This window comes from Vidua chalybeata, chromosome 13, assembly GCF_026979565.1.
Source record: "Vidua chalybeata isolate OUT-0048 chromosome 13, bVidCha1 merged haplotype, whole genome shotgun sequence".
In the NCBI taxonomy this organism is placed as follows: Eukaryota; Metazoa; Chordata; class Aves; order Passeriformes; family Viduidae; genus Vidua; species Vidua chalybeata.
The window spans coordinates 2,753,090-2,777,038 of NC_071542.1; the positions used below are offsets into that span (position 1 = coordinate 2,753,090).

The 23,949-nt window shown below is 43.8% G+C and overlaps 1 protein-coding gene across 2 annotated transcripts in view; it reads right to left on the reverse strand.

The window, feature by feature from the left end:
- ARIH1 (ariadne RBR E3 ubiquitin protein ligase 1) overlaps nucleotides 1-23,949 on the reverse strand; it is a 48,941-nt gene that overhangs the window by 6,331 nt on the left and 18,661 nt on the right. For both annotated transcript variants that reach the window (XM_053955290.1, XM_053955289.1), the window contains exons 2-9: nucleotides 20,597-20,664; nucleotides 14,648-14,792; nucleotides 10,593-10,685; nucleotides 10,189-10,244; nucleotides 7,195-7,261; nucleotides 6,392-6,498; nucleotides 5,858-5,900; nucleotides 4,709-4,780 (exon numbers count right to left, since the gene is read on the reverse strand). In XM_053955290.1, coding sequence (XP_053811265.1) covers nucleotides 4,709-4,780; nucleotides 5,858-5,900; nucleotides 6,392-6,498; nucleotides 7,195-7,261; nucleotides 10,189-10,244; nucleotides 10,593-10,685; nucleotides 14,648-14,792; nucleotides 20,597-20,664 — 651 coding nt within the window. The remainder of the gene's footprint in view (nucleotides 1-4,708; nucleotides 4,781-5,857; nucleotides 5,901-6,391; nucleotides 6,499-7,194; nucleotides 7,262-10,188; nucleotides 10,245-10,592; nucleotides 10,686-14,647; nucleotides 14,793-20,596; nucleotides 20,665-23,949) is intronic.

Sequence of the window (23,949 nt, forward strand, 5' to 3'; positions counted from 1 at the left end):
CACTCATGGGAGGTGCAGCTGATCCACACAGCTGCCGTGATCCCTCCTGCTGAGCAAAATCCTACAGCTGTGAGAGGGAGAACAGGTCCCAGGTGACCTGCCAAGCTGGAGAGGTGCCACAAGCACATATCCACGGCACAGGGATGTGGGGCCATCTCACCCCCAGCAAGGCTCTATCAGAAGCATGGAAATTCTGCCCTCCTGTCTTTCAGGTGGGACCAAGCTTTCCAGTGTGTCCACAGTGCTTTGAGCTCTGGAATGCAAACTAGGACAAAAAGACCCTTCCAGTGCCTCAAAGGGCTCCAGGAGAGCCTGGAGAGGGACTCTGGACAAGAGGGAATGGCTTCCCACTGCCAGAGGGCAGGGTTACATGGGATATTGGAAGAAATTCTTCCCTGGGAGGGAGGCCCTGGCACAGGGTGCCCAGAGCAGCTGTGGCTGCCCCTGGATGCCTGGAAGTGTCCAAGGCCAGCTTGGACAGGGCTTGGAGCAGCCTGGCACAGTGCAAGGGGTCCCTACCCATGGCAAGGGTGGAACTTGATTTAAGGTCCTTCCAATCCAAACCATTCCATGGTCCTACAATCTCATTACAGCCCTTTTCTCACAGGGAATGCCATCCTTTCCACACCTTTATGCTCCTGTCCAGCAAAGCACAAGGAAGAGGTGACGCAGTATCTGTGCAAATCCCTAAAGCTGTGTAAAAGTGTAACACTGAATATTTTGAAAAATTAAAGCCATGAAAAGCACATACTAAAGAAATGCCGGACACCAGCAGAAAAAGAAGTAGTAACTACTCAAGTCACCAACAGAACAAGTGGGAGAGATTTATAGATTAATGAGGATAGGGAAGGAAGATCTCCCTGAGAATTACGGCTATGCAACAACCCACCAGGCAGCAAATCAAGTTACTAAACCTGCAGATTATTGTGCACATTATCAGTCACAGCACAACACAGAAGTGACCTCATTAACATTGTTCCACTCCAAACAATTCCGTACTGGGCTTGGAAACAAAAGCCTGGGCAAACCTGGCAAAGGAGAACAATCCTGATTTTGTTGTGAAAGTCCATGCATACATAAAGCACCATAAACCTCAGTTGCTCTTTTATGAAGAGGAAGCTAAATAGAAACATGCTTCTTATTTCAGGGCAAGTGAAAGAGATTTCCAGAACTCCCAGAGGAACTGGTGGACATCAGCCTCCCACAGTCACATTCACAGCAACGCCTTCATCCCTAGCCCATCCTATAACAAGAATCATCAAAAACCACAGGGATTTCTTAATGAATTTCAACAAAACCCAAAAACATAATTATGGCTAGCACAAAACAGTACACTGTTCTAACACCTAGAGTCACAAAGCAAAACTTTTTAAAACAGATTTTAAACACCAGTTCATCTGAGAAAGGGCACTAGGGCACCTTTACAAAAACACAGATCACGGCTCTGGCACGGTGGGAAATGAAGGAGCACAGTTTGGTGCTGGTGCCCAGGAGGATTCCGCATCCTGACAGAATTTCCACTCATTAGAACAAATGCAGGATCTCCAGAAAATACAGAGGGAGCACTTTAAGCCATTAAAAAGTGACCTGAAAAGGGAGAGATGTGGGCTCATGCCATTTTATCCCATGCATGGGAGAAAAACAGCCAATGGTTGTTTCGGAGAAGAAAATGTGACTGGTTTATCCATCAGCCCTTCATGCTCTGTGTGGCCTGCAAGGGAAGGACGGGGATGTGCCAGGAACCAAAGAAGCAAGGCTGGGGCTTTTTTAGTACCAGATGAACAACTTTCATTAACACCAATTTAAGTTCCAGAATAAAAAGCAGTGCCTTGTGTGAAGGCCAGAACTGTCACCGGCTTTGTTCTTTTCCCTTTGGTATTCCAAGAGGCAGAGATTAAAATCACACTCAGGTTCCAAACAGGTTTCCCCTCCTCCTTTAAGACCACTTTCAGATAGTCTTGATACACCGTTAAGAGCCCAAAATAAATGCAAAAATCCAAGTTTTCTCTATTTTTCACTCCTTTGGATGTCCATTTGACGAAAGTAATGGATCTCTGTGGTTTCTTTATTCCCAAATCCCCGAAATCTGCCAAGTTTAACTCAAGAGAGGAAGAATCAAGTTTGTCAAACAAACTGAAAAAGGAAGGAATGTGCAAATCCTTGTGCATTCCTCAAGAAGACTGAGAATTATAGGCTTGATCAAGAACTTGTATTGCCTTATCTCAACTTTAAATTAATCTAGTTGAAGCTGAACTCACGTGAAAGTAGCTTATTTTAGGAAAAAAGCCATCTACTCCAGCACATTCTGCTGCAAGGGCTATATCTTTTGTAGAAGTAGAAGGAATTTAGGTCTCCTAAGTGCAAGTAAATGAATGCAAAAGAATAAAAAAAAATCATATCAGAAACCACAGAACTCACTACTCGAATTTCCTCGTTTTCCATTCAGACCACTCTATATAATTCATCAAAAAATGCATCACATCATTCCAGTTTGGGAACAGAAGCCAATTCAGCTGGGTTTCACTCTTCTGTTCTCTCACACAATTGCCTAATCTTCCTTTCCAACTCCATCTCCCAGGACAAGCCGGAACAAATGTATCTCACATTCTCCCGTTGCAAAGGATTATCCAGATTTCAAGCCCACATTCCAGAGGATTGGTATTTCACTTTTACACCTTCATCTTGGTATGACAGGAAGTCTCCTTCCCTGAGAGGAGCCACATGGGACAGGACTCACGCCTGGATGGCTCCAGAAAGCGCTTTCCAAAAGCCAGAAACAGCAACGGAGCGCGTAGTCACGGCTGAATTCCTTGGAGAGCTGTTCCCACTGATAATGGGGATTTTTGCATCTGATGGTACCTGAGTCCTTTCTAGGTTCTTCAAAATGAAGTTCAACACAGAATTTAGGCTGTGAAGCCAACAGTGCAGGCAGAAGTTGTGCCTTGCCAAACACGGCTGCCCTGCTTTCCTGCTAGGAACAGTACAGAGAGAAAGGAGGGATGGATGCACGCTCCAACTGCAGAGTTCCCATCCCAGTCTATCGCTACAGCCCCACACCCAGACAGCACTTGGGTTTCTCCATGCCTCTGTCAGGGATCAGCAGGGAACTGAGGCAGAAGGTGGATGCAGCCACACGATCCCGGGCTGACCTGGCTCTCCAGAGGCTGCAAAGCTCCCAGGACACACATCCCAGAGGCCAAAGCTGGAGATTCCCACCTTCCCCAAGGTAGAGATCAGCACGAGGGTGGTACTCTTCCTGCCAACTTTCCACTCAATTGAATCCAGCATCAGCTCAGAGAGAAGAATGCCATATTGTCCTTCAGCTAATTCAATGGATATGGATGCTGTAAGACTCCACGACTGTTGGCTTGCTCAAATGTCTGGAATAATTATCCTGATGGCAATTTTTCTCCCTGTTGCAGCCTGGGCTTCTAAGTATTCCCATGTAGGAATGTCTGGGACAGTATGAGAGGAAGTAGCTTAGACAGTGATGTCCAAGGACAGCTCTGCTGCTCACACAAGACTAGAGGTACCAATGAAGAAGCAGGGCTGGTACCAGATGCCACCCTCCAGATGGGTGCTTCCCACCCCCAAAAATCTTCTTATTCCCAAGGCAGGGGCAGGTAGAATATGGGGAACCCCAAGATCAGCCTCCTGAGGACTTTAACAGGCAAAGCAGGGCTGTTGCTGTTCCAGTGTCCCAAATATGCGAGACCCAAGGCTAGCAGTGCTTACACTCTGCCCTTTCCAACCTATTTGCTGCTCTTCCTCAGGTTTAATAGGAGCAGTCCCTGAAGACCCAGCAAACTCCAGACAAACCTGGTTCAGTCCCTGAGCCACTTTGGAACACACTGAGACAAAGCCAAACTCCCTTTGGTGACTCTGTGAGCTCCAAGCAGGGCCCACTCCAGCCCAATCTGAGCTGCACAGCAGGGGTTTCTCTGCCACCATAACACAACATTCCAACTCAATGAAAACCAGGCAGGCTTCTGCAAACAATGCCATTAACCACTTACACAACAGAGCTAAGAAAACAAAGCAGCCATTTCCTCACTCCCTTCCCACATTCCTCTTTCAGCTGAGAGCCCCAGGCCTCCTCCTCATCCCCATGGGATCTGCTGCTTTTGTGTCCTTGCCACCATGACAATCTCAGTTTTAATTTGTCCCAAAATGATCAAATGCTAAAGTTTCAGGCAAAGTTGGGCTAAGTAGAAGGAAGACCTTTACATAATGAAATCCCAGACAGCTGTTCTGCCAGTCTCCACCTGGAATGCTGCCCAGCAGAAATGAAGGCTCCTCCGGAGGCCAGTCCCAGGGAATTGAAGGCAGATGTAAATGATCCCAGCCAAACTGAGCCACGGGTGGTGGTAACATGTTCCACACAAGGAATGAGCCATGGATTTGCTTAGGGAAGCCACCAGTGCCAGATAGGAGCCCAAAGACTTAAATCTTGAGCTTCCTTTGGGTGTCCAATTAACTGTTTCTTCCAAGCACTTTCCTTCACTGAACTTGAAGTAACTCACCTGATTCCAGGCATTAACACCTGTTCACTCTTCAAACAAGAGCACTTCAGTGTACTGTGGATTTCAAGGCTTGCTCTTAACATGGAACAGAAAAAGCAATCCTAGTGCAAGGAATTAGATTGATGTCCTTTTCACCTGACAAATCTGTGTAAAATCTCTATATAAAATATGAGAAAACCTCTCACCTTTGTGTTGGCTGCAATCCAATTGGAGGTTTCACTGTCATCATCGCACTTCTTAATCCATTTCTTTAACCACTGTCAGAAAAATGATGGAAGAAGAGTGTTAAATCTAGCTGGAGGAACTGCAAATGTTCCCAAGACACCTGCTCACATTAAGGAAAGGTACACCCAACCACATGGGAACAGGGGAGAGTTGCTGCTGGAAAACTGTGCAAACAGCCACTAATTCAGTGGCAGACAGTTCCTGCAGCTCCATCTTGATCCAGCAAGCACAAGCACCCAGCACAAACATTCCTGCAACGAGTTTGCAGCTCTTAATCAACAAAAACTTCATGTTGGACTCTTAAGTAATAAGGATATTTTGACTTTGGGGTGACTAATTGAATTGTGGCCTTCCAGTACCTGAAAGGAGCCTACAAGAAAGATGGAGAGAGACTGTTTACAAGGGCCTGGAGGGACAGGACACAAGAAAGGGCTTCCTACTACAAGAGGGCAGGGATAGATGGGATACTGGGAAAGGATTGATCCCTGTGAGGGTGGGGAGGCCCTGGTACAGGCTGCCCAGAGAAGCTGTGCCTGCCCCATCCCTGGAAGCGTTCAAGGACAGGGCTTGGAGCAACCTGGGCTAGTGGAAACTATCCCAGCCCATGGCAGGCTGTGGGACTAGATAATCTTTGAAGTCCCTTCCAACCCAAACCAGCAAAACCAACTTAGTTCCTCCAGTACAACAGAAAACGCCTAAGAAAGCATCAAACACCTACAGGAACAACTCGTACAGGAATGCTCCTTGTCCAAAAAGCACCTTCAGTCCTCTGCAGGGGGTCACAGGTCTAACAACCTCCTCTTCCAGACAATTCCCACCTGGATGAGGCACTGTTCCCTCACAAGGTCCAACTGTGAGGCAGCAGTAAAGGCATTCAATAGGATTTCACTGTGGGTTCTCACCCTGTGATTTAAACAGGTGAGCTACTCTGCTCCCTGGTGGATACAACAGCTGGGCTCAATGATCCCTGGCGGTCCCTTCCAGCTCAGGATCATCTGTGATTCTATGGACAGCCACAAAAACTTGGGCTCGGTTGCTAAGTCTTGCACATAAATTTATTTTAAACTTTTTCAAAACACAGATTTGGACAAGAACCTTGACGTGCTCACCTTGCATTTAACAGGATCATGCCAGTTTTCACCACAGTTAAAGCTGTAAGGGAAAGAAAAGGAAAATAAGGAAACAGGGCAAATGATTGTACTTGTAATTAAACAGTATAAGTTTTCTTCTGGGTTGTTCAAAGCCAGTCCTAAGAAAACTCAACACACTTCCCTTCAATCCTGAAATCCCTCAAGGGCCACTTCAAAACAGTGACAGAACAAGGGGGAATGGCTTCCCAGTACCAGAGGACAGAGTTAGATGGGATTATTAGGGAGAAATTCTTTACTGTGAGAGTTGTGAGACACTGAAACTGGTTTCTAGAGAAGTCACCTCATCCTTGGAAGTGACCAAGGCCAGGCTGGACAGGGCTTGGAGCAGCCTGGGATAGTGGAAGGTGTTCTGCTCATGGCAGGGGATGGAACTGGATCAGCTTTAAGGTCCCTCCCAAGCCAAAGCAGCCTGGGACTCCATGAACACACACTAACACACTTCCAGGCAGTGAGTACAAGGAGCATCAGCATCTTTTCCTTGCTGGCTCTTACCAGAACTGACGCCCACATTTGCAGCGCACAGGTTTAGCATCCGGGTATTGGACTTTAACGACGTGGTGGCAGTCGGGGGCAGGACACCACTTTAACAGTCGATTACACTGCGAAACAAAGCACACATCCCACATCACAGAGGAAGGGTGTGCTCAAGGACAACTCCTGCCCTGCATCCCTTTGTTGTGGCTGCAAACAGCTAAGAAATTAAAACCAAACCCACTGCACCCATCACTTCTGGCAAGGAATGAAAGCTTGATCCCGTAACAACTTCCGCCCCAGGCTCTACAGGACAGCTGAACCCACACAACTGGGAAACTGGGACAGTGCAAACATCTCGCAAAGCACCTTTCTCCAAGTTTATTTTGAGGTTATAAAACTATTAGTATTTTGCTAAAGCACTTTCGCAGTTTTACTTCAACTGGCAAAATGTTTAAGGCACGTTCTTGTTTATAACATTTCCTGGTTTTCAATGTGAACTATCTCAGGTAACATTCAAGAGTCATAAATATTATATAACTATTATGTAACTATTACAACTACGTAATTCTGCTTCTCAGAACTCAAATATTAAGCAATAGCTCTTACATTCTCTTTAGGGTCTTTTGTCCTAAAGTTTTTCTAGTATTTTCCTACAATTATCCCTGTAATGCAAAGGACCATAAAACAACCCCTGCATTCACACTTCATTAGAGACTATGCAAAATAGCTGCTCTGAGTTCTAAACAAGCCTCCAGCCTCTGGCTGGGTACATGTGTGAGACAAAACCTACAAGCCATTAAAAAATTCAAATAAAAACTCACCTCTACAAAACTATTGGTTATTAAATGCTGGTACTTTAATTTAACCTTGGAATCTGTGATCAGACGCCTGTGAGAAGGGAAGAAACAGAAAAATTGTAGCAGAAATCTTGTTTTTTCCATATACTGCCAGTAAGTTAAGACAAATAGGTATGATACATCCTTCTACACTTGCAGGCACTTTTTGAACTTACCTGTTCTCTATTTATTTGTTAGATCATTTATTATTATGAAAACTACATTCATTCTATTCAATGTCGAAAAATATATATAAAGTTTCAGAAACAGAAAGCTCACATAGTTCAAAAGAACTGAACCTCTCGGTGTGAGGATTTTTATTTAAAAACACTTCCCTGAAGAGCCCAAGAAACAAAGCAAGTAATTTAATCAGTTCATTTACATAGAACAGGCACATTTTGTGGCAAATCCCTTTAAAAAAGCTCCAGAACAACCCTTGTGTGGCTAATAACTTTGGGAAGCCTCATGTTAGCTGGGTTTCAGTGGAATTCTACAGCTTCAGCTTAAAAATTAATGGTGTTTTAATCTATTTACCATAAAAACAAAGTTGACTTGAATTCAACATCACTAGGGGTGTACACAAAACAGACTTTAAATTAATTCCAGTTGGCTTGGAACTGGGAGAGCAGAGGAAAACTGACTGATGGGAACCCTTGACAAGCATGGTGACCACTTTTCTCCTGGGCACACCATTCCAGCTGGCATTTGCAGACTGCCCAGCCTAAATGCATCCAAAATAACTTAATTATGGATTGCTGAGCACTTCTAAAAATGTCTTTTAGCTATGACGGAAGTGTCTTCCCAATATATCTAAATATAAAGCTGCACTGACACAACCTTTGTGGCATCCCTGCTTTAAATCCTACTGTGGAATACAGCTTTATACAGGCCATACCATGGGTAAATATTGGAATTCATGGATTTTCTTTTCCAGCTGCAGCCAAAACTAAGGGTACTGCTGCATGTTATCCTTACAACACTCCCTGAGGAGCGGTGTGTGCCCATGGGATGAGCACAAATCCCAGCCCTGGGCAGCTGGGGAGCTCCTCTCCCAAGCACATGCTGGTTATTACATAAATCACAGCACATGGCAGCTCAATTCCCAGGGCTAAAATAAAACAAATCAGCTGACAAAGCATCTCCTGCAATTCTGGAGTCAAACTTACTGAAGAACGAGAAAACAATTTGAATTTAGTATTAATTATAAATATCTTTTTTTTTAACCTATACCTGGGTTTCAAGGCATACTAATTATCACCTTGAAAATGTACTGTATTATAACAATATATCAGGTACTGGAATTTAAATTAATAGTCATGCCATGACTAACCAGAGCACATAATCGACTGGTTTTTTTTGCTTATCAACATGCTTTGATTGCCTCAATCAACATCACCAGATCAAGATCTTCAAGAATTTTGCTTTGAATGTTACTGCCTTTTGGCAAATCATAAATGAAACTAGACAAATTAAGAGGTGAAACCCATGCCCACACCCCATAAATCATATTAATTTTGTGTTCATATCACTTGGAAACTGAGAGCTGGAGACTTTGTAAACAGGAAAGGACCTAAAAAGTAATAATTAACAACACAGAAGTGGGTGAAGGTTCCAGTTGAGATCATTTACATTTTTTGCCATATATATTGACATATCCTAAGACTGCCACAGTTGTCTATGTCGGCTTTTAAAGGAAAGAGGTTTTTTTTCAAAAAATGCACCTTTCTCCCCACAGAAATCCAAGTAAGATCAGGGAAAGGTGGATTTTTACCTCTAGAAACAGTTTTTAGTTTTACTCAGACAAATGGGACTTGTTTGCTTTAGCACCCAGCTGCCACTGCCCTATCCCAGGCCTCATCCCTGCCCTCTCCAGCCAAGGGGAATCGCACAGGACTGCCCTCCTCTTCTTCCATCCTTTCCTTGCTGCTGCTGCCACTGCCACCTCCAATGCTTTCAGCTACTCAATTTCACATGCACTGTTTGAACAGCTCATTCCAACTGTTGCAATCAAGAAAACACTCAAAGAAGTCCTGCTGAGAGTGTTTGACTCCACAAATTGAAGTTCAACCTCTGGTAAACAAAAATCTCAATCAAATAACTCAAGACATGCCAACTTCAGCTCAGTTTCCACCCACTGGGCTCTACAAACCACCCCTTAACAGGGCAGGAAAGCATTTCAGCTACTTCCACTTCTATCCAGCCTACACTCCAAGAGCCAAAATTGGGAAAATCGCTACTCTGAAAGCAACTGATAATAAAACCCACCAAATTAATATCAATGAGTGAGTCAGGCTTCAGGAAGGAAAGAATAAGGTAACAGAATATGCCTCTACTGAGATGTTTTAGCAAGAAGAATTAAAATGAACTTGAATGAAGTTCAAAATTATGAAGGATATTGCTCATGCAACAACCTCCCCCAGTACAAAAGGGAAGGAAGCTCATGGAATTCACTGCTTCACCAGGAGCTAACAGTCATTCTACAGCTGGACAACTTAATAATTCCAAGGACACAGGATGGCACATCACCTTAATCAAATCTTGTGTTTAAGGGTCAACTGCCTCGTATCAGAAGGCAAAAAACACATCCTGCATCAGCCCTTTGGACTCCTGTCCTCTGACTCACCTATTAACTACAACTATAGGGCTTGGAGAACCAGTGGGTTGACCTGGGTAGAAGTCCTAAATTCCTACGTAAATCAAAGGAAACAAAATGCACAAAGCAGTAAAACAGGGTTTGGAAACCCTGGTGTCACACTGACCAAACTGGTCAGGGAGTCCTTCCTCCCAGTGTTGTCACGTGGGGTTTTCACACCTAAACAGGAAGTTAAGAGACATTCTGGTATCAAAACAGACAGTTCAAGACAGGCTCCTCTGCTGCGTGCAAGCTTCTGTGCAGTTTGCTAGAAGCATTTGAATAGATCTGAACAGAACGTGAGTAACACAACGGAAAGAGAGAGCAAAGCCAAGAGCATGACTTACATAACTGTATTGTCGTCCACTAAGATATCACAGCCATGGGCAGGGCATGAAATGGTCTGAAAAATACAAAAAAGGTCATGAGGGACAGTGGTTATCCTGGTTTTGCTTCACAAGGAATTCCAAGGCAACAGACTTCACTACAATCCATAGCCAAAGGAGTGCCCTGCCTCTCCCAGGTGTGCCACTGGTTCCTCCTTCCCAGCCCAAATACCTGCACCAGGTAGTGGAGGTAATTTCTCTCCAGATTCACCTTAGCAGAGCCTGCAGGCCCCAAACCTTTGGGGTTTGGGTTTTCTCTGTTGCTCTTTTGGGTTTTTTTTTTAACTTTAGCAGAGAGACTCTCCCCCGTCTCTCCAATACACAGAATTTCCCGAAATAAGCCATGAGATTAGTTGAGATTTTACCTGTCCCATGCCTTCCTCCATTATTTTGGTAGTTAAATATTCACTCCAGCACTGCATACAGAATTTGTGCCCACATTCTAGGCCAGTGAAGTACTGCAATGACAAAGAACACAAGACATGGCCTCATTTTATCACATGGATTGACTCCGTAATTTCACCCTTCTTGGTGCTGTGCAGGTCATCCATCCCCATCCCTCATTCCCCACATCAAACCTGAGACACTGTTATTCACTTTTCATCATCATCCCTACAGAACATTGCCACGGCTGCCTTAGTCACTCTTTCAAAACCAGACTTTAATCCCCAACCCCAGCAGCAAGGAAAGGTGTGGCCCATGTTTCCATCCTGCCCATTTAAATTTACCCTTGTTTTAGGAGTGTATATGGAACACAGCATGGCCCTCCCTCTCCCATTTTGCTTTGGAAATGAAATAAATGCAAACACCAAACAGGTCACAGTGATAAGGATACAAAGTCTTCATTCCTCCTATCTTTTCCCCTTGGCACATGTGGGTGCTGCCCAAAGTCCCAGACCTCACCAGGGAAGTCGCCCCTGAAACCCAGATGCTCATCAGATGAGGACACTCAAGATCCTAATTGGCAGGTGTAAATTCCTAAATAAATTTCATTAATGATCTGCTGTCACAGACAGCAACAGGGACAACTCCATCCTTGTATGCATCATCTGCACAGAGCTGTCAAGATATCATCTGGGACTGAGTGGTTACACAAGGGGTGGAGAAGCAAACACTGCTGAGGAAAGAGTGGAATTAAAGTACTTTTCTCGGGTCAGCTGAAAGTTATTTTATACTCAGAGTCAGCACCAAGGAAAACTGTATTTAAAACACTTCATTTGTACCACTATTGAGATAATATTTGCTGGCTCAGCTTTTCAAACCAACTTCTCAGCTAGTGAGATAAAACCAGAACTCTACCCTGAGACACCGTCAAACTACGAAAACTCCACAGAGGAAAGAACCTGGAATCCTCTGTGGAACAGCCCAAAACAACAGCAGGATAATGGTGATAATTGAGGAAAGGAGAATCACTTGAGGCAAATGTTCTTCCCAAACCACCTTCTCAGACACCACAGATATATTGTGTTCATACCACAGAGGTGCAGCAGCTGTGTTGTGCCACCTCTGGATGCTCTAGCCTTGCCCAGGGAAGGCGCCTGTCAGCACCCCTTTCCCAGGGCTGGCAGGCTGTGATTACACTGCTCTGACACTCCTGCCAGCAGCACAGGCTGCAGCCTGTGAGCACCAACACGGCTGAATCTGACCTGAGCATCTGACTCGGTTCCAGGTAAAAATAGAAACATCCATCCCAGAAAAACCAACAAAGAAAGCAGAGAGGAGGCTGACACCTATGTGGAGCCAGGTACACTGGCTGCAAGATTGCAGAAAGACACCTTCCAATTTCTGAACCCTTACTGAGCCAGCTAACAAGGTATCTGATGCTCCAGAGACGCTGCTGTGGCCAAGTGACATCTCCTGGAGATGCAGAGTTACAGTAAAAACACTTCAACATCTGCAACTTTTGGGATGCCCACAGCATGAAACCATCCCAAGGACTGCATTGGCTTTTCTGTGAAATCTGGCTTCTCCACATGTGATGGGAAGCAAGCACAGATAAGGGAATCATCTCTTACTGAACCCAACACTCCTGCAGTAGGCACAGGAGGAACCAGCACAGAACATATCTTGATGTAAGGCCTGTTTTGGTTATTTCAGGCAGGGAAATGCTTTGCTAAATGCCCACAGAAAGGCAGCCACCACCACGCTTCCTCCCAGGCTGCAAGGAATGCAGAGAATTTCTCAGCTCTTTTCTTTACTTTGAGGGAGTTCCCAATTATTTTTGGCTCAGCTGACAGCAGATGTCAAGGGAGCAAGTAAAAAGGCCAACATAAAACCACCAAGGACGGGGGGAGCAGTACTCCTTAGGCAGCTCATTAGCCCAGGGGACAGCTCTGCTGTCACCACATCTGTGCTCAACATCTACAGTCTGGACAAAGCAGGATGTTCCCAAAAACACCCCCAGCCCACTCTCCTGAGGGTGAGGGGCCAGAGAGGAGGAAGGCAAAGCCACGACCCTCCCAATTTCTGTCTTACCAATAAAGGTGTCACACAAAATAACTGCTGGGACCTGACAGTGCTTGACAGGGACACAGAGTAGGTGAAACATCTCCCTTAAGTCCTCAGACTTGCAGGGTGAGAGCTTCAAATGCTTTGTTTGGCAGGTGCTTCCCAAAACCTCAAACCACAGTTCTTTGGAGGTGACTGAAGAGCTACAGAGACTTTGTAGATGGGAGAGAGGAAATTTGAAGACTAACATTCTCCTGCAACGATTGTACACTGTAAAACTTCTTAACATCTCTCAGCTTTCCACAGGCTGAAAGGGGTTCTCAGTGCAAAAACCCCCCAGCTTTTATGTGGAAAAATAATTAGCTGATTATTTCAAGAGGATTTTCAAAGCTGAGATTTTAGGTTGGGCATTGAACATAAAAATAATCCTAGAATTTATAATTCACATTGATTAAAACAGCTTCAGAACAGATTTCAATTACCTTAGACACAGACACTACAGCCTTTTACAGAAGAAATAATAAATAAAAATAAATTTCTTATAGGCTCCAGCTTTTCTGGAGGGCAAAGAAAGAGAATCCCCCCTGATGTCTTTTAACACCAGCAACAGAGAGAGCACTGCTCACCTGCAACATCCCTCTGCTCCAGCTAAAAATCTGCTCTTCTAACAACTGGGCCACTGCTATTTGAGCTACAAAATCAAGAAGTGTTAGCATGTTTTGTGCTGTTCTTTCCAGTGTCAAAACTCTAAACAATGCTGGGGTGTGATTTTAGAGGTGGTCCTGTGCAGGGCCAGGAGTGGGACTCGATGATTCTTGTGGGCCTGTTCCATGATTCTATGATTCTGCTTCCCAGGTAGCACAGTGCCCCCAGCCAGAGGACAGGCCTGTCACTCTTGAGTTGTACCCCCACCCAGCACAACAATTATGTTAAAATGGAGAGAACAATATATTAGAATATATTGCCTTTCATTTTCAAAGCACCTAATCACACAGAGCAGGAATTTGCCTTTCCAGCTCCTCTTCACAAGAAGGAAGTCGGGGCACACAAGAGGGGAACACATGAAGCCTTGTGGTTCCTGGCTTAAGAGCAACAGGGACCTTAATGCTGAGAATGGGGGCCTGAACCTGGGCTTGGCTTAGCTCTGTCCACTCCAGGGAAGAAGATCCAGAGAAAGGGAGAGGCCACAACCAGGGAACTTCACCCCAGGCTACTCCTGAACCCCAAAGCTCATACCCAGAGCAAGAGCAAAGCCTTGTGTCAGGGCAGCTTTGTCTGGAAAGGCCCAGCACATGTTTTAGGGTGTTCTGGAGGGGCAGCTCCACCACAAAGAGCAGGTTCCAATAAAAGAAGAATTCCTTACTGTCAGCACTTTGCCTTTTGATGAACTCTCCTATGTGAGCTTTTCCACTCACCTCCCTTTTCTCCCAGGTCTCCCAACAGTATGTCCTGCCCCTGGGAGAGTCCCAGCAGAGCCTGGACCTCTTAGCAGTGTATGGGAATGCTTCAGATGGTCAACAGCAACAAAAAAAATTAGCACTACCACCCAGAGCATTGATGCAGAGCCCCAGCAAGCACTGGGTAACACACTTTCATGTCTGACCAAGAGGGTAGTGTCCAATATAATAAAGATCCAAAGATATCCACATTTTACTTCTACTACCTTTTTCTAGAATTCCTAGTTTGACTATTTTGCTTTTAAAGGGTATTTCCTACCTTGTCTTTCTATTTAAGTAAATCCCTTTGCCCCTCATGCTTTTCACAGATTTTGAATTTCACATATCCTTTATCTGTACATCTCACTTGGTATCAGACCTTTGCAAACATCACCTGCTTGCTTTTTCCTGAACTTTACCACACCACTGCCTGGGTCCCACCACCCTCAGAGGTGCTGTGCAGGAAAATGTGAAGTTTCAGGTTGGAAATTTGGGGAGTTGCTGCTCAGGTAGCACCGAGGCCACTGGGTACTCACCGAGTTTGGATAGTTCAGGTAGCAGATCTGACAGGACATGTCCTGGGCTGATGATCTGGTGTTCATCTGACGCGTTCGCGACTTTTTACTTGGATTAATTACGTGACACTCTGCAAAGAGCTTCTCCAAGTTGCCATCAAAGTACCTGTACAACACAGGACAGAATGAAAATTTAACCACCTTCTAAATAATTTTTCCATTCTATGTAGCAGTTAAGTGTACAAAGATGCTTTTTGTATTTCAAAACTCATACACCCACTACTTCCAACAAACTCTTCTCTAACACAACAGAGAGGTGGATATTAGACAACTACATAATTTCAGAGACTCTCGCTTGAATTACACACTCCTGAAATTCAGGCATGTTCAATTCTTCAGCTGCATTTCAAGTAATTTGTGACTTTCCCAATTGCTTTGCATTAGAATTCCAGGACAGGAAACTAGAGTAAGAACACCTGAGTTCACAGTTCAGGCACTGGAACACCTTCCTGAAGTACAGGTTTGATGCCTTCAAGCTCAATTATTTTCAACTGAAGCCTTCCATTTTTCCTAATATTCTGATCATTAGCCATTTGAGCATCTTTTCAATCAACCTGAGATAATTTAACAACCCCCTAAAAAATACAGTTCCAGGTCTACAATGCTTCCAAAGATCAGGTACCTATTGGAAAGGAGGATGTAAAATTGCTTGGGGGGTGAAAAAAGATCACTTCCTTTCTATTTCCTATTCCCTTAAGGAAAACAATATTGGTTTGCTTTAATGGCTTATAAAAAGCTCTTCCTTGGAGAGGAGGACCAAACTGGAGAGAATCATTATCAGAAAGCTCAGCCTCTTCCCAGAATCCTTCATTTTTCTCCAGCCTGCAGCAGCTGCAAAGAATTAATTAAACCAGACAATTAACCAGCCCCATCACATGCACATATCCCCCAGCCAAACCCAGTAAGTCATTCCCCCGCTCCATTACAGCTCTACCTACCAACAAGGCTTGATTTATAATTGAAAAACTATCAATTTTCCTGCTGTTTCATATGCTTCTCAATGCAGTTCCTGTATTTTAGATCTTAAATTTCAAGGCACTGAATCTGGAAGAAAGTGGTGAATTCTGGCATCACAGCATCCACGAGGCTTTGCCACTGTTCTTCAATATTAGGTCAGGACTTCACTCAACCAAGTTATTGTGTTTACTTAGAGGATTTTATTTAGAAATTTTTATGTTAAATTTAAATCAAAATATATAAAATTATATATTTAGAAAATTTTAGCAAGTGAATTCAGTGCAGTCCCATTATAGGCAGTATTTGTTTATTAAGAATCATGGATAAATATTAAGTCCACTAAAGTCTTCCAGCCCTCCAACTGCTCTTAGAGGCAGCAGGAGCAGCACAGGACATGCTCTAAGGAGAGCAGACACACAGCTGGGTGTGAAGTTTGCAAGGAAAACAGTTTTGTCTACAAATGCTATGATGCAACTTGAACCCTGATACTCATGACCAGCTAAAAGCTTATGGAAATACCAGAGGTTTTTGTAGTGGTGGGCTGATTTTAAGGGTGAATATCCACATCAGGAACTTGACTTTTTTCACCTGGAATTACCTATCCCCTTTAAATATCTATGGATAGTATTCCTGCTTCTCCATGCTCTTTTCTTTTTATGCATTTTCTTTCTGAGTAAGTAATTTCCACATTTATTTTTAGGTATGTCTCTCAGACTTATACTCATGCTGCCACTGGGCCGTAAGAACTCCAGAAAATGCAGAGGAAAATGTGGATCTCCCTGAAAACACACAGTTCCAATGGATACTCCAAAATCCAACAGCTCTCTAACTGCTCCATCACTCCTCAGGCAAACATGCCAAGGACTCAGTCAGAAGACTCTTGCAGTTCCTTCAAAGATTAGGAACAGCGCCTAATTCCAATTACCATCCCTTTTCCCCACTTGTTCCAGCATCACCACAGACCATCCATGTAGGTAGATCTCCCTTTGCCCTTCCCATGTTCTTTGGTCAAAGGATTCCCAGGCAGCAGCTCTAACACCCTTCCCTCCCACAGCAGGTGAGCTCCATGTGACATTCACCGACTTCCCTGCCCAGCAAACTTTCTCTACCACCAATTTCCATTTCCATTCATCCTCCCTGACTCCAAGGAAGTCAAAACATATGCAATCCCAGTCCAGATCTGACTCTGATCTCATACAATTTCACTTAAGATTTCTCCTCCAAATCTCACCTAATGCATTGGAAAAGATGGCTACATTTCTCCAGATCTCCTCCATGTCAGCATTCCTCCTCACTTCCTTTACAACTCCAAGAATTCTGATTTTTCCTCAAATATTCTCTGTTAAAGGGTTGGTTCTTGGTACCTCCATCCTTATTTTCGTCCTAGGGAGGAGCACAGCACCTTCAGCAGCCCTTTAAGTCCTCTGCCTTCCTTTCCTTTCACAATGCAGATATTGAGTAATTCCAGCACTTCTGGTGCATGAGAATTTCCTCTATTAATTCTTCAAAATTCATATGCTTCATCACAAAGTTGGGGGTTTTCCTACTATTTTTAAATGAACGGACAAACCAGTGTTTGTCCATTATTTTCAAGTGTTTCTATTTACCAAGACCAAACCTATAACAACACCAAGTCTTTTTGGCAGAGGGATCAAGCTGTCAGCCCCTTTATCTCCTCAAAATTCCCTCCTGCTGTTTGTAACTGCCTAATCGCCATTTTCCAGACATAATCAAATCCTACCCATGGGAGTATCAAAGATAAAAAGCCTTTTCACTGAAAAAAAATTGCTTCTAGTACACACTTTGGGATATTTACTTCCATGGAAGAGCATTTGTGAGTGTCAGTACATCAAAATACTCACAATAAAAGATGTCTCCACATCAAAACTCCTGCCATGCACCATTTTTCACCTGTTCAGCCTCTGCTGAGGAGTGTAAAGTATTTATTTGTTCCAAGGAAAGCAGGCAGTCAGGTTCTGGAGAAGAGGCAATCTGGGCATTCCTTACATCCCTCCTCCGCTCAGAGGGAACAAGGACATGTGGCCACCAAGATAAGCAGCTACAAGGGACTGCTGTATCTCTGGCTGTGCCTCCAGGGATTAAATCGGGCCTTGGGGACATGCTGAGACACTTTTCTCTTAACAAAATGGCCAGGGGAAGGCACACAAAGCAGGAGAGCTGCATTTTAACATTTTCATCACGAAGAGGTTCCTCCCCAAACTCCCCTTAGGAGAGGACACCATCAGCCATAGCAAAATTGGAAGGTAATTTTAAAATTGGAAGGCAGTAAGGTTCAAGCTAAAGCACTTTCTTCACTGGGTTCTAAGGTCATGTGGTCATTCTGCACCTGGTGCTCTCCTATCCCTATGAATCAAGCTTGCAAGACCCAGGAAAATAATATTTGACATCTTTATTCTCCTAAATGCAGCACATCAGAGGCTGAACTAATATTTACTCCACTCATCACTTCCATCCTACAAGCAAATCCACCCCAAACCCCCAGTTTTGCTTTTGACAAACAATTAAGAGTTTCACCAGTGGGACAGGGCAGTTTTTTAATTGTGGCTGTTATTACTTTACTGTAAGTGGAATAAATATCTGTAGCACATCTGCCCTCTGAACACCACTGTGTAATTACTCCATGACAAAGCTGGCACAGACAGTAACAACCTGCTCATAAAAAACAGGCATAACAAGGCTTTAAAAAAGTGGGGAAACAGAGAAATTTTCATGTCACAAGCTCAGACCTCCCCACTTATCAAAAAAAGAGGAGCCACTTGGTTGAAGTGCTTTCCTCCAGGCCAGGTCTGATAAGGCTGCTGGGAGGTCGTGCTGAATCACCATGAGCTAAGAGAAAACAGGCACTGATTAGGAACTGTAAATACACACCATCAAACAAAAGGAAAATGTATATTTTGTGGTTTTTTTTTTTTCCCTTAATCCTCACCTATCATCACAGCAATGACCAAACCCTCCTGAATACCAAGAGCCTGTTCTCAGCCTCCTACTCATCTTCCTACTCCTGCTTTAACACAGCTCAGCACTCCAGAAGATTCCATGGAAGTTATTTGGTGCAGAAGTGTCAGAAGGCAGCACCAGACACACGAGAGATCCTGTTTTGGTGTTTTTCTAACACAACAGGACATCAATAAGCACCAAAACTGGGACCAGTGTGCAACAGGTCTGCCTAAGCAAGTCATGTATTCTATTACTCACAGGTAATCCTGCTGAGTTAAGTATTTTAATGAATATGTTTACCTGTGGATTTGTAAATATAACATGTACTTAAACTGTAAAAGCCTTAACAATAACACCTCACATTGACCTGGCTGGCACCTCCCTTGAAAAAAAAAAAAAAAAGAAAAAGAAAAAAAAAAATTTAAAAAGGAAAAAAAACAGGGGGAAAAAAAGGGTGGGAAAAAAACCCAACAAACAAACAACAACAACAAACAACAAAACACAGCCCAATTTTTTATTTTTAAATTGATGGCAGCCCTAAACAAGCTGCCATTGACAAGGGACAAACCTACTGTACAAAGAGATGGCTTTTCAGTGCACTTGTGTAGAGGTATCTCACAGCCAAGGAGAGTGAACTTTACCCCAACCAAGAGAACCGGCCCAAGAAACTCAAATACCAAGTGAGCAGACATGTTGCAGAGCAGGTATTAAATCAGAATTCTTAACAGCTGTAGTCAGAGTTAAATAGTGGATATATTTGTAACACAAAGCTTTCAGAACTTCCAACATTTACTAAAAGAGGTCAATCTCAGGAAAATAAGGACTAGAAAGCTGTAAAAAAAATAAAATCATATCAGAAAAAAAAAAATCTAGATTAAACAAAACGTAAGAGATACCTGAGCACCATCACTAACTAAAAATATTACACTAAGGGCACTAAAGATGTCCCAAATCCATCAGCCAAGGATAGCAGAAATATTTATACTCCCAAATAATTACTAACAGTGTGAAAACCTTTGCTCCTCTTTCCCTGGGTGACAGAGTACCAAACTACAGGGGCCCAGCCCCAGGGTCAGTGAAGATACATTTATCAATTCATAGGAACATCAACAACTGCTCCTGGTTTACCAAGCACATCTCATCTTCTCATACCCTGATTATCAGGCAAAGGAAATGGTAATTAAGGGAAAAATCAAACTAAAGATCCTACCAGGCCCTCCACACCCACCCATCAGTCACTTCACACCAAGTGACAGCAGACACCACAACCAGCAAGTCCCTGTACAGCTTTTACTGTTCCTTTTGGTCCAGATTAATTCTCCTCACAATTTCTAAAGTAATTTAAATTCTCCAGTTCCCTCAACTCTCTTTAACACCAACACTGGCATTGGAATGAACCAAATGCAGCTGGATTTGATCTCCACTGTATAACAACAAACTGAGAAGTACCTTTACCAAGCAACATTCCAAGAGCTGGGAATCAAAGATGGGAAATAACAATAAAACACTCTGCTCTGAGGGGGAGGGAGAGGCAAAATTCAAGCCATTATTTACACACGCTGAAGAAAACCTGGAGCTGTGGAGATGAAGACAAGGCAGGACCATTATCAGTCAGGAACAATTTAGCCTTGGCCAGAGCAGCAAATAAACATGTCAGGAATACACATGCCAGCATGACAGGCATGAGCAGCTAAACCCAAATCCAGAACAGTTGCTAGATAACAAGAACCTGTTCCTGCTTGCTTTTTTCCAAAGCCTGTCCAAAGCCTGTACATGTTCAAACTGGAAATCCCTCTTTCCAACAGGCAACTTCCACAACTTTTAAGTCTAACCAGGCATCAATAATATTAAAACACCGAGTCACGAGTCACCCTTAGCTGGGAAAGGGGGAACATTTAGAGCTTACACAAAAGATTCTCCAGCCACACACTGTGCATTCATCCATCCTCACTTGATCCAGGAACAAACATTTTTTTCAGCTCTGCAGCTGCTTACCTCTCCATCAGCTTTTCCTTATCCCAGTTGAAATGGCTAAGCAGTATTCGAGTGATAGTCGCTGGATTCTGGAGAAAGAAGAGAAAATCAATCAATAATTGAGTAACCAAGCCAGAGTGAAAAAACCGAGCAGAGCTTTGAATAGGCAAAAGGAAAATCAGGGACATCATCTGTTCAGACAATACATGTTTACTGGCATGGACTGGGAAACAGCTGGACTTGACAGATAGACAAATTAAAAACAAACAAACAAACAAACAAACAAAAAAAACCAAAAAAAACCAACAATTCTATAAATCCAAGCACCTGTATAAAATGAGAATTTTGTTGAAGATTTAAGGACCAGACTAATTACACCTACCACAGTGCCAACATCCCCATATCCAGCATGCCCACACAATGCAATTCCAGGATGTCTGTAAAATGCAGGAAGGGCTGATTTCTACCCATCATATCCATTTTTGCCACAACCTCCACACTAGTTGCAGAGCAAGAATAATCCAGCCCTGACCATCAAAACACTTGGGCTGAAAACTGTCCCAGAACACAACTAGCTGCCAGTGTAAGATGATGAAGTCCTTGGAAGACCTCAGAAGTTCCTGAAGTATCATGAACTCCAGAAAGAAATTCATGGGCAGCTAAGAAAGAAAGAAATACAGTCTAGAAAGGTCTAGAAAAGTCAGAAGGAAGGTGGAACATAAGAGCTGATTTTCACTTGTGTACAAGTTTTTATTCCAACTAAATCTGAATCATCAGCCAAGAGTTTGATTATCTGAGAAATACACCAGACCATATGGCTTCTGTTCCACCCCAGAACCACGTTTTATCCCTCCAAATCCACTCTCCAGGCTCAGTTTTAGGGCCATTTACATGCAAAGGAGACCAGGAGCAGGGCCCTGAGATCGGCTGTGTGTACTTTGCCATTTGACACCAAAATGGAAGTTTGCCTCGGGGCCAACATTCAATGGAGCTCTGAAGCTGTTGAAAAGTAGGACATAAACCAGCAATGTGATTTCCTGAGCCCTGGAGCTACAGCCACAACCCTGATGCTGCCAAAAGCCAATGCTGTCACCCACAGCAGCGATCCCACCCAATCCCTGCATCTCCTGCGCTCACCAGCCCATACCACTACAGCCATTTTATGCTGCAAATAATGGCTCAGAAACTGATCTCCTCTTTTCCTTTAGATTGTTTTTTTTTTCACGGAATCAGTTCTCCAATCTATTTGACTGCCTGACCACACAAACAGCTGCATTAGCACAAGGGGAAAGCAGGACAGCCTCCTTCACCACCAACACCAACAAAACCTTCACTGAAATAAAGCCCTCGGGTGACAGAGAATAAGCACAAAGAACCAGTCTTGTGGTTTATACTATAAAAAGTGACACTCCTCTCCTTTTACAGTGTGTTCTGACTCTTATTAATGCCAGCACAGATTGTTTAAGGCCAAACTAAGATTTTTTTTTTCCCAGCTTAGAAAGCCCATGTGAACCAAAGCAGCTATAAAAGGTGTGATCAGATCCCTGATGCAGACCCCATAAACAGCTGGGACAGAAGATCTACACAGTATGGGGCAGGAGATACCAGAAATGGCTATTGCTTAACTCTGCATGGTGACAGTGTGGTTCTGGTCCATATCTGAACCAGTCCCCCAGGTGACAGGGATCCAAGCTCTTCCCTGCAGCAACACGAGGTGCCTGGCTGACAACCACATGTCACCAGCTCTCGGACAGCATCCCTCCCTCATCCCGCCCTGCAGAGGGGAGCAAGCAGCTCAACTCTTTCAAGTCAGTCCTGCCAACAAAAAGCTGTATGGGAATTCAAGGGTCTCCTTCACCCAAAGGCTCATCCAGCAGTCTCTTTTGGGGTTTATTTTCTGATCTTTCCAGGTTATTTTGTATTTGGATCTCCACAACAACCTTTTCTGTAACTCTGTACTATGTAGGAGTACTTTAAAGGAGTTCTTAAAAGCTCACTTAAGACATAATTCCTGGAGCAATTTAATCAAAGATGAAAATATACCTTAGTAAATAAACCAATCTTATCTCTAGATTATCTTGGTTATGATACCAGCCCTTGTAATTCTCCAGTTATGAATTTCAGACAGCAAAGCACACAGCCCTTCAACATAAGAAGTCTTCACTCAGCCCAGAAACCTGCCAGATGTACAGAGAAACACCATTTTCTTCATTTCTCAAGCAAAGGCATTGAGAGAGCTTTAATTAAAATCAGCCCAAAGTCTTATGCTACCTCCTATCACAGCAGCCCACTTGGCCACTCATTAAGGCTTCTGGGAATACCTGTTAATCACTTAATAGGCTAAGAGGCAGTGAGGTAGTACTCTCTGACTGACTTTAATAAGACAGGTTTCCCCTGTACTAAAGGAAAAATTACGGTACATTGATAAGAAACTCCATTGGTCTGTGGTGATTGTTAAGTAGAACAGGCTGATCCAACAAACATCACTCCTCAAAGGATATGTGGTTGGAAAGGACAAGAAGGTTTAATCTGTGGCTTGCTTCTCCATTTTCCCAACACACAGGCATTGCAGCTTTCCCAAAGTTTCCCTAGGTCAGAGCCCCCAGGTATCCCAGCACTGTGAGGTCAGGGTACTAAACTGGACATTATTTAGGATTATATTGTTGACTCTGTGTACTATCACCTTCTCCTGGCTTGCTGGGCTCCAGCTTCCTCCAGCATTGTTGGTTGAACATTTAAAAAAGAAAGGAAACGCCAGCAGCATGACGAGCTCCCACCAGAAATAGCTGGGCTGCCTGCTTTCACTGCCTGCCACATCCCAGATGTAGCATTCAAACCTCCCCTGGCTGTTTCCCAGATACAGAAGGCAAGAATTAACACAGCCCTGCCCTTGCTCATCCCTGGACAGGGATACAATTTGGGCTGGAGGTGCACAGGGAGCACAGAAAACTGGGAGGGAAGCAACTACTGGGCAAATCAGAGTAAAATACAAATGCCAGAAGTTCTGACATGAAGGATTGTTCCAGTCTAAGACCAGGCATACCAACATGGAATGCACACACATCCCTCACAGTTATTCCAGAGTAGTTCTGGAGGAGTCAACCACAGCATCCACCCCAGTGAGAGCTGTGTCCTGTACCTCAGGCACACAGGGTTAAAACACCACCAAAATAATGTGCCATTTCAACACCAGTTCTACTCCAGCTTTCCACCAACCTTCAGCCATCACTCTGGACACTCATGCTGTAAAAATTAATGGAATGTCCAAATACTGGGTTACACAGCACTGGGAAGTCAGGGCTCTGTTCTGCCTCCTCAGTTGGCACACAGGATTATTTCCTACGACTGACACCACACAGATTAGTTAGGAACAG